Raw genomic sequence first — 16,427 nt, forward strand, 5'->3', positions numbered from 1 at the left:
TTCATGGGAATCGAATCATTTAAAGCAAGAAAGCAAGGTTAGGACTTACTATGTAAAACCACACTCAGTCAACACTAGTTCTTTCTCATATCACTGGTGACCTCATAAGCTTAAGTCACAAGAAAAGGAGATGGGATGTAAGTGAGGGTGAAGGGACAAGAATGACATTTCTAAAATCTTGTCTATAGTATGGCCACCACCACGCTAGAACTGTAGCAATGAAAGAGCTGGGCATGAGTTTGCTAAAATAGACTTTAAAAGGGGTGAGATGAAATGTATAGAACCAGGACTTTAGGGTATACTTCTGGTATATAATTTAATTTATAACTACTTGATCCACTAGAATAAATGAGAACAGGGGAGTAAAATGCAAGTATTAAAACTCAATTGTCTAGTGGGGGTTACTTAACATGCAGAAATGACCCATGTGCATGGGAAATTAGCCCACAAAATTTTATTCTATTGACTCATTATTACTTTGGACAAAGTACCAACATTTGTTTTCATTTTCTATTAAAAAACACAACTTATTTTTTGTTTTGTTTTGTTTTTCTAAGATAGAATTTCTCTGTGTAGCTTTGGAGCTTGTCCTGGAACTCTCTCTGTAGACCAGGCTGGTCTTGAACTCATAGAGATCCGCCTACTTCTGCCTCCTGAGTACTGGGATTATAAAGGCATGTGTATCACTACCCAGTCACAAATATAACTTTTAGAATTGCTGTTAATGTTTTTTATTTATATATTCTCTGTGTTTTCAAAGCATTTCCTTCTTAATTGACTACTTACCAAAAAAAAAAAAAAAGCCAAACGATATTGTTAACCATATTTGAAAACACTAAATATTTGGTATAGACTTACCATATGCCAGGTGCTGTGCCAAATGCTCTATCTAGGCATTTCATTTAACCCTCTTGACAAACCCAGGGGTAAGTATTACCACCCTGAGGCCAGAAGGGAGACTCAGAAAGTGAAGGCCTACAGTAGTCTGACTTCAAAGCACGCTCTCCTAGCCCTAAGCCCCACAGGCTTCAGGGGAACATAATCAGATACATGCTCTTTCCTCGCACAGCCACGCTTTGGTTTGAACTCATCTAATTATTTACAGTCGTGTAAACAGTGGTTGTGACACTGTGCAGAAATATTAAGCTGTTTGACTCCCTATTTCCACATTATGTTCCTAGATTAGCTCAAGATAGATAAACAGCTCGCTGTACGTATTCCTCTTGAAGGCTATAGGAATCTGCACAAGAGCAGTAATTGCTAAAGCCTCAAAACATCTAAAATACTCAGGAATCAGTTGAGTCTGTTTACATGTAGCATAGTCTAATAATTATAGTTAAGGAAACATAAACACAAGCAGCGTGAACATCTATCAATCTTTGAATAATTCAATAACAGAAAGGACAAAATCTGTTTGTAAAAATGCATGTTTTTATTTCATAAGTATTGGGGTGGGGAATACTGCAACCTGTCCTTGTCCTCCGTGTGAACAGCTCTTAAACGACAGTCAAATCTTACGTTTTTTCCATTCTGGTTCATTCTTTGAGTCTTCATCATCGGATTCCACTTGGGCAAACATGGTTTTGGGCTGAGTTCTAAAACAAAAGTTAAAAAGAGGAGGAAACTGTGAGCTGGTGTTTCCTGGATTAGGCGTTGACTCTTTCATCAAGCAGGAGTAAGCCTGGGGAACTGACTGCATTTCAATTATTAAATATAAATCATTAAACTTCTGGCAAAGAAAAGCATAGTGAAAATTTAATTATGTTCAGGAGAAGAGCCAAATATTCTTTTCAAGGTTTTCCCTGTGTGGCAGACACTGTATGCTGGCCTTCCCTTAAATAAAACAAAAATGAACTGAATCTAGTGGACCCTCATGTATCACAACCACACTCTATAGGCAACTGAGCCAAAGTGTGACTATTTGAAAGAATAAGCTACATGGCCCCACACAAGACCCTACATAAGAAATAACAGTTTTCTTATCTGGTAAGTTTAAAATAATAACAAACATACAGTGACTAGCACCAGTAGAAAACTTCAAAGTAAAACAAATGAGCACCAATTGATTCCCCTTTCCAGATCAATAAGTGGAAATGCCAAGCATTGAGGATGCGTCATTGCACACACTGGTGACACCGCCATACATTATCTCTGCTAGACAGCACACAAGTCACCAGGCAATCTTCGTGAGAGGATCTGTGCTTTGCAAGTGTTCCTGGCTCAATGACATTCCCATCACCATTCCAAAGAAGAAAATCCCAAGAAAATATCAGAAGGTTACAATGTACTGTCCCTTAGTTCAAACTGCTGCGATCTGTACAACTACCAAAGCTTCTCCATACCCACTCCAGTTGTTAAACTCTTGTCATGGCAAGATACAGTTACGGCATCTACACACAGCTCACAGCTCTTACCAGTTCAAAAGGCAGCTGCAGACTTTCATAGGCCCCAGTTACTAGAAAGCAGGACCATGGGTTTTCAAATGTGCTGCAGCCAAACAATTGGTGTTTGCTCTATGTTACCTTCTAGCAAAGATGCTGACCACTGGACAATTCTACAGAGGAACACATGTGCAAGTTTTAAAAGTTCTTTGAAATAAATACTTAACTTCTAATGCTATCTGGCAATATTCACAAGACACCAGCTCACCAACATCAACTGTGATGAGACTTAGGTGATAAGGTGCAGCAGGGATGCTTCTGGAGAGAGATTATTATAAATGAAATGGATGTGGCAGGCCCCAGGAAAGACACCTAGAGCTGTCTGGTTGAAGGGTTTACTTTGACATAGTCCACCTACTTCCAAAAGTACTTACAGCAGGTTGGTGACTTATCTGTTTAACATCAGGTGGACAGAGTAATGCTGTAAAGGCAGGAGATCATGTTCTTGTGGGACAGAGATTGAAGTACTAGTTACATAGGTGTATGTGTTTGTCAAAACTTGAGATGGTTGCATTTGATACCTTACTGTATATAAACTATGCCTCAATAAAGTTCATTAGTGAACACAATCAAAACAATGATAAGGTTCAGAACCAAGGAATGAGAGGATACATAACTCAACATGAACCTTGGCCCTGGATGCTAAGAAGATGGCTTCACATGTAAAACTGCTTGCTATGAAAATGTGAGGATCTGAGTTCAAATCCTCAACAGACATGCACAAGTTGGACATGGTTACACAGTCCTATAATCCTGGCAAGTCAGACATTGGGGACAGGGGAGGTACTGGAGGATGGATGAGGATGGCTGGCTGTCAGTCAAATTCCAGGTTCAGTGTGATAGCCTGACTCAAGTAGCAAGGCAGGGAGTAAAAGAAGAGTATACCTGGTATCTTCTAGCCTCCAAATGCACAATGCACATATTTAATATACACTTACAGACACACAAATACACTCACACACAGAGACACATACATTCACACAAATACACTCACACATACACTCACAGGGCATGCAGTGAGGGTGTGGAGAGCAATGAGAACAGCAGGCCTCTGCAACAAGGTGAAGAATGTATCTCCTTAACATAAAGGTATAACTGGCTCCAACTACGAGGAGATAGTTCTCACCTGCAGAAGCTGTATGAACTTACTGAAAATGATAAGGCACAAAGTTTGGAGTTTTACTCTCAGGTCCATTCTTTATGAAATAGCCTTTAAGGGCTGGAGAGATGGCTCAGTGGTTAACAGCACTAGGTGTTCTTCCAGAGGACCCATATAGCAGTTCACAACTATCTGTAACTTCAGTTCCAGGGATCTGATGCCCTCACACAAGCATGTGGGCAAAACACCAATGTACATAAAATAAATATTTTAAAAAGAAAAAGAGATAGCCTTTACTCCTGAAAGGGAAAAATAGGGAAGCTGTGGAAAATGGGAGGTGCAGTTCACAGAAACAATCCATTTTGCCCCCTCCCCTCTCCCGTCCAAAACAACATTCAAAAAGGAAAGTCTAGAAACATTAGTAAGAGCTCTTTGCTGTTTGCTAAATAAAGACAAGGTTCTTTTAAAGAGATTCTTGAACCGGCTCACAGAACACCTGTGACCTAATGAATGTGCTTTGTAGAAGCACAGAACAATCGTGGCCTTCAACCTCGCAGCTTTCTTCAGAGCCACCCTCGCCTTTGAATTCATTTGCACAAGTTATTGTTTTGAGAAAGAGTGTAGCTCCACACATGAGAATGATCTTAGCAGCTCAACTCAGGTCGATCTTGGGGCATTTTAAACAGACTCTCTTTAGTCACCATTGACCAGGACAATGAAGAACAGAGATGATTGGGCAATCTCAAACAAAGTTAAGAATAGACCGAGCAGATTTCTTCTCTGGGGAATAGCCTAATTTGCCCTTGGCACACAAAAACACTATAAAAATAAATCAACAGGGCCAAGGAAAGTGATGTGACACATGCAAACGGACAAAGTATTAATGCATTTGAAAACAGTTTAGAGCTGGTCTAGAAACCCCTGTGTTCGGAGCCAGCAGGAAACAACAGCAACAGCACACCCTTTGAGTCTGTTTGGTGTGAATTCCTTTCAGAGCTGCGTATGGAAATGGAATAGGTACACTGATCTCAGCACAGTCTCCATTGGGTAGTTCTGTGAGAAACAGTGGGACAAGCCAAACCAAATGGACAATGACAACATAGCAGCAAATCAGAGCTACATACATACAAAGCGCAAGAAAGACATTCTACCTCTTCAAGAAAGCATGTCCACCGTTCCTTATTTTCTATTTGTTTTTTTAAAGAATTATTTTTATTCTATGTGCATGGGTGTTTCACCTATACATGTATCTGCATTATGTGCCTTGCGTTTGCAGAGGCCAGGAGAGGACACTGTAACCCCAGAAACTGGGACTATAATTGCTGTGAGCCACCACTTGAGTGCTGAGAATTGAACCTGGGTCCTCTGGAAGAGAAATCAGGGCTCTTAGCCTCTGAGCCATCTTTCCATCCCCTTACTTTCTAACTATTAATAGCCAGATCCTTGGACTTGGAGCCTCGTGACAGATTCATCTCCCTGGTCCTAACCAAGAACCTTCCAGTGTAAAAGAAATGCAGAGAACATAGGAATCCTTGGTGTCGGCAGGCTCATGAGGACACCATAAATTTCAAAGGAGAAGCTGGTTAGTGTCTACACTATTGAAATCAGCTTTACCCAGGCCCATTCTTTTATTGGCTATCATTAACTACTTTCATGTGTTAGTCAAAAACTTGAATGTACAGAAGGCTGATTTGAAACTTGCACCTTCGGGGTTGATTAACTCATTTGGGTAAGAGTTTTTAATCTGATTAAATTTGGTAACAGTTCATTAGATTACCAAGGACAGCTAAATTTCAGTATAATTACTGCTGCCAACCACTAAATAAACTAATCGAAGGAGAGATTTTTGTCTTGCTCTGTCACATTTCCAGTCTATTCTGCATTTGCAAGAGTAAATAGGATTTCATGAGCTAATACAAAAGCTCATGCAAATGTCCATCAAGTCTACAAGTTATAATCTGGTGACACCTGGTGCTAATTTTTCTTGATTTTTAAAAAATTAATCTAAATTTTTATTATTATTTTTGAGATTATAATTACAATACTTCCCTTTTCCCTTTCTTGTCTTCAAACCCTTCCATATACCTTTCCTGGTTCTCTGAAATTTATGGTCTCTTTTTTCATTAGTTTCTGTTATATGCATAAATGTATATGCTTATATATTCTATATATAACCTGTTCAGGCTGTATAATGTTACTTGTATATTTTCAGGGCTGATCATTTGGTTTTGGATAACCAAATGCTCTTCTCTGGGCAGACTCTTTCTCCTGTTCTCAGCATTCCTTAGTTGGCTGAAGTTCTTTGTAAGAGCTGAGTTAGGATACAAAGCTATGGGTTTCACTGACGTGTTCGCATATGTCTATGCCATTCTATCTTATCCATCTCCCTCCCTGATCCTGTCCTCTTTTGGTCTCTCTCTCCCCACATGGTCCTCCTGCCTGCTTCCGTGTTACCCTTATTCCATACTCCCTCCGACACTTTAAAAGAAGTTCTTCAGATTATCTGTATGGCGTGAGTGGTAGCAAGTGTGCACTTCAACTGGATGACAGGAACTCATGGAAGTGCAGTGTTTCCCTCTCAAGCAGCCAGTGATGAGCAAAGGTTCCCACACCGCAGTCTTCTAAAGGGCAATTTAGGGTGCACTCAGGTTTGTATGAGAGCCTCCAGGTATCTTTTCTCTCCTGACTAAGCTCTAACCTGAGTCTCTGCAACCCCTTTTCTAACACTCACAGCAGGGTGGTGTCATTACAGTGCTTGTAGCTGTAATGGAAAGTCAACAGGTCATGCTCTCTTTAGTTACGGGTGTGCTTCTGATATGATTCGCACAAGAAGCAGAGAGCAAGCTCCTGGGTACGAGAAGGAATATGAGGGGAAATCACTCAAAATATTTCATCCTGAGAATGCGAGTATAAGCCACAAGCTTTTTTGGCTTTGGGCCTATTGTTTATTATAAAGGAAAACCTCAAAGCCAAAGCCAATTCTAGCCATGACTCGACATCTGACACACTTGTTAGCCCTGTTAGGATGAATACAGCCTGGCTGAACTCTGACCCAGTCGTCACAATTGCGGAATTATTAAGATTAAATAAAAGGCTTGACCAAAAGATTCGGCTTGAAATGGCCCCTTCTGTCTGTGATGAGCTAATCAACAGTTGTTTTTTTTTTAAACACTGGGATATGTAAGAAGATCAGAGGCAATAAGATGTTTCTAGATAAAGAATTTTCTATTTTCTTCAGGAAATGAAGACATAACATTTTGAAAAATAAACACTTCTTGGACTCATAGAGTGCAGTATTTTATGCTTGAGAGTCCAGACACTATGAGATTAGAAATAAATCTCACATAATAAAAAATGAAAGGGGGGAAACAAACAGAAGAGCCCTGTAAAATCAGCATTATTAGCACCTTATTATCAAGTGGGTAAAAAAGCAAGAACAATGAAAACTTAAAGGAAAAAAATCAGAGACAGGCCAGGTCTCATGAATGCCCCTCTAAATTCTCATTTATGTGTTTCTAAGTACAAGCCCAAGTGGGCACGGATGGAGCCCTACCTACTCCTGCAGATAAGGGGAACAGCCTTAGTAAGACAAGTGCTGCACTTAACAGGCAGCAGTAGAGCTGGAAGTACATTCGGGACTTCTAATGCTCGGTCTAGGGTTCCCTCTGCTAAGCCATGCTGGCTCACACAAACATCATCTCAACATCCCAGCGGCTACTATTAGCTGCACCATGAGGAGAAACAATCCTCGCTACTGAGAAACCCTAAGCCTATGATGAAGGCAGACCATCTACACCCAACCCCAGCCCTGCCACCTGATACCTGGAGGCATCAGTCAAGTTATACATTTCTGTATCCTCATGCAGAAAGCAGGGACAATAATACTGCTTAACTTAATGGGTTATGAGGATTATATGATAAAACATACTGAGCTTTTAACAAATCTGTCACAGCATTGTACAGTAAAAGTATCATTAATGTTACATAACCTACATTAGATAATAGGGGCTCTTACTTCATACAATTGGTATCTTTTTCTAAGTTATATGGATTAATGTATTGATTAAAAGAATTTGTACATTAAATACAACATTGCAACATGTGATGTTTTCAAATCCTGGGGAGAATTCTTTCTCTCTGGAAAGGACTTGGCGTGAGTCTTTCACAACTGAGGTTGTCCAGTGTGTGTGAACGTTCCTAAGGAGGAATATTTATGATTCTGAGTAATTACTTTTGTATTATTTTCAAGCATTCATGTGCAAAACCATCATTTCTGGCACTTCTTAAAATGTAGTTTCAGCTGGAATCCCACAGAGCCTGTTCATCTGGAATGGACCAGGAAATTCACACTTGAGTCCTCTTCCCTAAACCCTTCCCCGACTGCCTACGAGGCAGGCAGTTCATAAAACCAGCCTAAGAAATACTGTCCTCTATACAGGAACATGGTGGGCTGTAACAATCAGCACGTAAATATAACTCAGGGGGAGAAAGAAAAGATACTTTTCTCTTTGTGGGTTTACATTTCTTCCTAACACAAATCACATATAAACTTTTCCTTGCTCACAATGACTGCTTTAAATATGGCTTATGAACTCGATATGACTTTAAATGGATCCTTTATAGGTGGGAATCATATTTTAGTACACACACAACACACAAAGCCACACACCTTGTAGACTTCAAAAAATATGCACAGTGAAGTTAAATTGACTGAAACAGCAATAATGGTAGTTCATCTGGCAAGATGGGCAGCCATGGCTGACAGAGCTGTCATCCTGGCAGGCTGCTGGCCAGGCTCCGAGCTCCCACACATCTATCCCTGTCTGATGTGTAAGCTAATAGCATTCTGGATCTACATCCTGCCCCTTCCCCAGCCAGCTCTCTTCCCCTCCCCGCAGCAGCATCTTTGAACAAGAAACTGTAACTGAATCTGTCCATGTGCAGCTGAACAAGAGTCCTCTGTAATCCTGCTGTGTTTGAAAACTCTCATGGCTATTACATTGCTAGTGTCAGGACTCGAGCTTAGTCCTCAAGTGATACATGTAAAGTGTTCAGACTTCACTGGCAGCTGGAGAAGATAGTGCGTATATGCTGTGTGCAGCAGGAGAAATGTCTAGCTGTGCTTTTCTGTGTTAAAGCGAGATATAGCAAATACACCTTCACTTCATCACTGACAGAAGTCGATTGCGGCAAAGAAAAACAACCAGACACACATTCTCAGTTACAGTGACCTTTACAAAAAGATCCTTTTAAATATTAGCTTCCTTCAAACACTTTGCCACTTGGCAGTAAACAGTATACTGTAGCAAGTGAACATAGAAGAAACAGCTCTGTGAGCCCAGCTAACAGTACATGCCACGCACAGGCAACACCTTTGGCTTAGTTAGCTGGCAACAAACGTAAGGCACCAAACATGGAGGGAAGGAAAGAGTGGGGAGAAAACCCAGCAGAAAGAAAGCCGTGTGGTCATACAAACGCAGCGCTCGGGTTCAAGATACCGAGGGTAGCACCAGCTTCAAGTCTTCCAGAAGCACATTCAAGTAAAGGGCAGCATGGCAGTGCACTTCCTCCCCATCTAGTACATTTGTTCAACTAAATATAAACCACTTACAATGAAAAAACAGTCTTTACGTAGCACAGTCATGAGCGAGCACAATGAGCTTCAATTAATTCCATTTAAATAAACTTGAAAATCCAAATGGACAACTGTCTGAGAAATATATTAATTATGAAGGCTCCTGGGAACAGTCATAAACGCTAGACAGACTTAGACAGGAGACAGTGGGAAAGACTGGGGGTGGTGGGTAAAGACATTACTCTCCACCTTGCCCTCTACAGAGGCACCACACTTGACAAGTTTTATAAGATAAGTCTGTATTTACAAAATAGCTAAGTTTTAAAAAGTTACTCTTTCTTTCTTTCTTCCTTTCTTTCTTTCTTTCTTTCTTTCTTTCTTTCTTTCTTTCTTTCTTTCTTTTCTTGTCTTTTTTTAAAAGAAGCCAGCCCAACAACTAGATAACAAACTATAGGATGGTTCTATCAAAATCTGTTACATGTAGATCCAAGTAGGAAAATCATGTGATCATTTCAATAGAGAAAAGGGAATTTAAAAATGATTTACGGGGCCAGTGGGATGGGTAGAAGCACTAGCCTGACAACCTCAGTCCCATTCCTAGAATCCAGAGTAGAAGAAGAAAATCTACTCTCAAAAGCTGTCCTTAAATTCTTGTATGTATATTTTATATTTTATGGGGAAATAACATGAGATTAAACAATATGAAATTGCTGGCTGACTTTCTTCACATACAAAATGGGAAAATTCACATATTGTACTAGACTCCTGTTAAAAGTTCAAAGGGAGAAATGGATGCTCAAAGTCACAGACACAATTTAGTATTGTTTTGGAAATAATCAAGGCAATCAGGTAAGAAGAAAAAACAGTAGGTATAAAAATTGGAAAATTAGTTTTATATGCAGAGAGCCCAGAAATTTATACAAAAATTATTTAGAATAATTAAAACACAATGAGTAGCTGGACACCAAGATACACAAATAGCACTCTATATGCAAGCATTTTCATATAGAAAGGAATTATAAATCCAGTAGAAAATTCTACTTACAACAGCACAAAAAGATAGAGTAGGAATAACTGTTGATGAGATAAGGCACTGATATATTGGAGAGGCTAACTAAAAGTTCCTTTGGAGGAAAAACTGGTATAATCCAAACATATTTGAAATCCATAGCAACTCTATTCCTAGACTTTTTATATAGTAGGCAAACACAGATCCCAAAGGTACTAACTTCAGTATTATTTATGAGAGTTAGGGTGAAAACAACATAACTTCCATTTAAGAGGGCATTGTTTTAGAAAACTAGAACATAACTATGTAATACATGGAAAATAAACATAAAGTAAAAAAAAAATGGGTTGGATATACAATGGGTAGAGACCTAGTCCAATCTCTAAATAAAAAACAATGTGTTAAACATGCTATATGCCTGTGTTTATATATTTTTACATTTGTTTATCATGTGTGTATGTTTATGTGCACTCATGCATGCCTGTCATAACACACATGTAGCTATTAGATGACAGCATTTGGGAGTCAGTTCTCTCCTTCCACCATCTGGGTCCCACAGACTGACGAGCTGTCAGGCTTGGCAACAAGTGCTTTACCTGCTGGCCCCCTGCCTATCCCTATCTGTGCTTTTAAATCATGTAAGGATCTATACAGATACCAGTGGAATGAGCAGTGTGTGATAGTATGTGAGAGCTCATAATTTATGCATGAGATCTTTTTAGGAGCATAAACATCGTAGCATTAGTATCTCAACAGGAGAATGAGGACCTGCAGTCTCCCAGTTAGTACTACTCATGGACTCCCCACCTAAAATCAATGTACTGATTAAAAACTCAAACAAAAATTACACAATGAATTGAAGTTGACCCTTTAGCAAAAATAGTTATCAGACATTAGAACTGTAACAGAGGATTTCTAGGGCCAAGTTTCTGCTCCAGGTTGCAGCAATGAGCTGCTTTTCAGCAGGCCCCAAAAGTAAGACTTCTAAAACTTTATTTTCTTCAGTGATGAGTTAGACCTTTGACATCTTCCCAAGGATTACATTAATATGGTAGATTTTTACTAACATCTAACAATAGTTAACAAGAGGTATGACATCGGCATTTTGGAGACATTTCAATGATTTACTTTCGTGTATAAACACACACATTTGGAATAGTTGGCCATCAAAACAATGTTCATTGTGTTCAGCATACTGTAGACTGTATCTCTGCTTTCTTTTCTTTCCTCAATCGGTGGCTTTTTCTAAACAAGGTTTCTTATAGCAATAACAGACAACTAACTACTTCATTACAAATAGAAGAGTCAACACATGATGCAGAGATTTACCTCATTGTCGATGATGATTAACTTACAAATGTGTGCTGAACCTGGAGCATCAGAAAGTGGGGAAGAACTCTAAAGAGTATGGGTGCAGGGTGCACTGTTGAAAGAGTACTTCAACCAATAACTAAGTCCTCCGAAGAACCTTCTACTGGCCAAAGCTGGGACAAGACGAACAACAAACCACATGACAATAGCCTCAGAGAATGAAATAAGCATTTTAGAGTTCCTACTAATATTAAATAAAAACTCTGAAGACAAAAACATAGGAGAAGGAATGAATTTCTTTAGGAGACTGCAACAATACATACGGAAAACAAGAAAGAAAGAAGTCCACTGTGAGACAACACCACAGGAATGATTGAAATAGGCAAAACTACTGTGGACAAAACCCAAGCAGGAAGTATGAGGAAGAACAGACCACCCCAAGAAATGTGTTGATCTGAAACAGAGATAAGAACTTCATAAGGGGACACTTACATCTGGTGACTAAAGTAAGGCACACTGGCATCGTGAAACCCTCGATAGGACACAGAGATGGCTTTAACTTCATTCTTATATTTTTACCCAATATGCCCACTTTCATTACAATCATAAGAAATACTACACAAACCCAAATTGAAAACTGACAGAATCAATGACCACTATTCATTAAAGACACCAGGATCATGAAAAGTAAAAACTATTGAGAGAGAAAAACAATGGAACACAGCATAGGCTTCTGGGATAAAGAAAGGACATGAGAGGAAAACCTGATAAAGACCAAGAAATGTATGCAGCTTAGCCATAGTACTGCTCCAATGTTAACCTTGTGATGGGGGGCGGAGGGAGAGACAGAGAGGGAGGAGCCTGAGAGAGTCTTTAAATTAAAACAATTTATTTAAAGGGAATTCCTTTGGGGATGTCAAAATTTTAAATCCATTATCTTCTGATAGATAACAAAATGATATGGTTTTTATAAGGGATATCAAAAGTGGAATAAATGGAAATGATATCAAGAGTGATACAGTCCTACAGCTTATAAACTCAAGATTTATTAACAAAACAGGAGCCACTCCCCAATCCTTCATAAGACAGGCAAGTCACTCTTCTTTGCTTGCTTTTAGCTCCCCTCCACTGAGATAACAGTGTCACTTTCTAAAGTGTTAGGTCAAAGGAACATATAAGGCTTATTCCTGGCTTTAACGCTGATAACAAACTGCTGTGAGCCTAAGTTTTACCACTTTAGAGTCGTATGATATAAGCAAATGTCTAGGCATCAGAATTCTGAATCCCTGGTCCCATTGTTGAGACGGTCTCTCACAGCTCAGGGTAGTCTCCAGCTCACCCCTTCAGCTATTGCTGCCTAGATGTTGGGATCACAGGCATTGCTATCATATCCACATCTCTTGGCCCATCCTTTGTGCTCAAATATGACACAGAGAAGAGAAAGTTAACATTTCCAAGTACTATTGTCATGCTCTTCCCAATTCATTAGACACAGTATTTTCTCTATTTCATTTTTATTTACTTTTTTGGTGTTTGGGCTTAAATCTATGGCTTTGGACACACTAAGGACATACTCTACTATACTGCCAGTAAATAGTATTATTAGTATCATTATCGAGAGAGAGAGCGCGCATGTCATGGTGTGCATACAAAGTTCAGAAGAAAACTCTGTAGAGTCAGTTTTCCTTTGCACCTTTCCATGGGTTCCAGGGATTGAACTGAGGTCACCAGGCACAGACAAGCACCTTCACCTTCACTAAGTCATCTCACCAGGCCCCACTTTCTGCTTTACACAGCTACTTCCTTACTTGGAATACGCCGGCGAAACCCAATATGGGTTATCTTCTGCTGCTTTGGCATGACGCAAAATGGCTTCTCGGGGATTACTGTCGTCGGTCTTGTCCAAAGCAATGTTTTTCACAATGTAGGATGACAGGGTGCCCCCATGGGTTCCAACGCGGCCACCACGACCTGTTTCAAAAGAAAAACCCGAGATTAGAAACAGAATGAACCGATGACACATTATTACAGCTGTGTATGCTGCGTACTGAGCTCAGATCTCAATGGTACCTACATCATCCTTTCAGCTTTCAAAAAGTAAGGAACCATCATCCTTTAACTATCAAAAACAGGAAGAGACATTTAAAAAAGGTTTTGGTTGCTCAATTTGCAAATGATACTGATTTTTAAAAAAGAAAGGAAAAAACAATCTCTTAAAGATTGCATTAAAAATTTCTCTAGTGTGAATTTATTGAAATTCAATACTAAAATAACCACTATTCATCAGTTGCTACTTTAGTTTAAAGAAATGTATCTTAGGGCTTTCCACAGCCGGTGTATGTTGTGTCATAGACACTCCACTCTGAGTTCTGAGAGAAAACAAGCTATGTGAATATACTGACTCTTCTTCCTTGTCTGCTGTGACTGCCTAGGCAGACAGCAAGCTCAAGGGCAAAGAGCTACATCCTGCTGGGTCTCTCCAGACAGCATGGTGCCTGATAAACAAAATGGGCTGACATTTAGAAAGTTCATTTCCGATCTGATTTTTAGAAAGATAAACACATGAATAACCAAATAATACTGGAAGATTACCTTCACAAATTAAGAAGAAAATTTAAAAAAAAAATGACCAACTGCCAGAGGCTTTGTGTGGCCAATAACTATTACAGCTTTTCGATGAAGGAGACAACACTTCAGTCTGCGGTGGCTGAAAAGGTCTTCTGAAAGCAAAGGGTCATTTTGGGAAGGCCCACAAAGCCTTATTATTATTATTATTATTATTATATTAAGGTATTACTTTCAATGAGCATATGAGTTACGTACAAAACTGCAGGCAGAGGGAAGTTTGAGGATCACAATAAAAGAGGCATAAAGTGCAAAACTGCCAAGGCGAGTCAGTGCACTGCAGAGAACCCTGACACAGAAAAGTGGGGGAAAACGGGGGAGTTTGGGCCAACAGCAACATGAAAATCAGAGGAATGGAATAAAAGCTGGCTGTATGCAAGATAAAGGAAGAAGAGGTGGAGACAGGGAGAGGGAGAGGGAGAGAGAGAGAGAGGAGATAATATTGTCTAACTAGAAGGACTTGAAATAATCTAGACTATTATGTAGAAACTTTTATTGGTAGCAAGGAAGTTCTAAAAATAATCAAAATAGAAATAAGGACATTTCAAATAGCAGGTCTAGGGCTGAGACTCAGATAAATGGACAAGTCAAAGGCTGCAGACTCAGTTGCCTAGGACAAACAAAAAACACAAGTGACAGTAGAAAATAAAATTTTAGTAAAAGTATCTGCATACAATAGACAGCACGCCATGCTGTCTCCTGCTACAGGCAGTCTTTCATTTACCTTCTAGTGAAATGGGCAGCTCCATTTTATCACGCTGGACTATAAGTCACAGTCACTTTCTGCCTGTGTGAAACCTAATCCAGCTTGGATCTCAGGCTAAGAGACCAATGTCGTATATTAAGCCAAAACTGAGAGCAGCAGTTTCAACACTGACTGGTAAGGAGCCCCAGAGTTCTAGTGAGGTCACCTAAGGCTCAAGCAGGAGAGGAGGAAGCCCGAGACGGCCTCTCCAGTCCGGCACAGAAGCTCTATCAGTCTCTGCGCTGTGATGCTGGTGCGAGAAAACATCTGAAAACTGCAAGAGTCTCTGAAGATCAAGAAACACAAAGGTCCAAAAGCTCCTACCATCTCCCTATTAGTGACACCACCCTGGCCCCTCATCCCCTTGCCAGACAACTGGATGGACCGCAGTCACCTGGGCCTGCTACAGGAGGTTCTGGCTTGTGTGACTTCAGGGGGTCCAGTCTGTCCTTCTCCAGCTGTTTCCTCGTACTTCGTTGGCGGGGCTCACGGAACATGGGCAAGGCATGAGCTGTGAAAAGTCACATTTGAAAAATTTCATTATAATAATAACCCTTCATCCAAAAACATAACTAATGCATGACTAACTGGAACATGAAATGGAAATCATAATGACAGCCTTCATTTAATAATAAAAGACAGCCTTACTGTAACCAATTAGCTAATTTCGTTTGATACCAGACTCATTGTTCACCTCTGTTGGCAGCTAATGGCACTCAGGAAACACTGTCATGGAAACACTGGTGAGTCTCATCTCCCTAACCATGGGTTAAAGCTCAATTTCTGTGGTTTTGAAAACACTTAATGGAACAACTTTCTTATTTGTTCTTACAGCACCCAAATACGAGTAACGCCAACAGTGTGCCTGTCAGTCCTCAAGTTTCCTCAGATAAACACTGGAATCACTTCACACGTTCCTGAAATGTGACCACCGCTCAGCAGGGAGTGCACTGAGCAACCGGAAGGGAGGAGCACTTGGTGCACTGGAAGTGGGATAAAGGTCGCCTTGAACGCAGGGCTGCCTACTCTCCCTAAAGGTGTGGGCACTAGGCCCTCCTTCCACATGGCTGGTGCACAAAACAAGAGGGGGATATAAATTGGGCTCAAGTGTTCAACTACTGTCAGGTGTTCACCCAGTTCCAGAATTAAATTCTAAACATAAAAATAACATGGATTTAAGGAGAAACTATGTAACATTTTAGGGGGCAGAAGGGGTAATGTAGAATATTAAATAGCTATCTTTTTGTTGACCTGAAATTTCCTTCAGTCACTATATACAGATTTAAACCTGTTTTAAAGGAGAACACATTTTCAGGGGACTGAAGAAGACAAAGGTTAAATGGAATTTACAGTCTCAGTGAAACATCTCTAACACTTCAGAAACTCTTCCAGTCACCCACCTAGACCATCGACCCTACTTCCAGCTACGGCCAGCCTACATCACCCACAGGAAGCCATGCCTGCCTTGAGTCAGGGAAGTTAACCAAGCACATTACCCCTCAACACTGTCAGGCAACACAATACATAGTACTTTTAGGTAGGAAAAAATTACTTTTCCCATCAAGTGGCTGAAGGATAAGTGGGCTATGTGTAGTTCCGTGCGCTGGACTGGCTACGGCCCC

At 40.1% G+C, this 16,427-nt stretch overlaps 1 protein-coding gene across 1 annotated transcript in view; it reads right to left on the reverse strand.

Moving 5' to 3' along the window:
* Positions 1–1,411: 1,411 nt before the first annotated feature.
* The window catches only part of Wdr70 (WD repeat domain 70), a 213,957-nt gene continuing 198,941 nt past the window's right edge, over positions 1,412–16,427 (reverse strand). Inside the window, exons 16-18 of the mRNA XM_048428883.3 lie at positions 15,200–15,316; positions 13,244–13,406; positions 1,412–1,595 (exon numbers count right to left, since the gene is read on the reverse strand). Coding sequence (XP_048284840.3) covers positions 1,508–1,595; positions 13,244–13,406; positions 15,200–15,316 — 368 coding nt within the window. The 3' untranslated portion in view covers positions 1,412–1,507. The remainder of the gene's footprint in view (positions 1,596–13,243; positions 13,407–15,199; positions 15,317–16,427) is intronic.

The sequence above is a fragment of the Myodes glareolus genome, chromosome 15, assembly GCF_982192425.1.
Source record: "Myodes glareolus chromosome 15, mMyoGla1.1, whole genome shotgun sequence".
NCBI lineage: Eukaryota > Metazoa > Chordata > Mammalia > Rodentia > Cricetidae > Myodes > Myodes glareolus.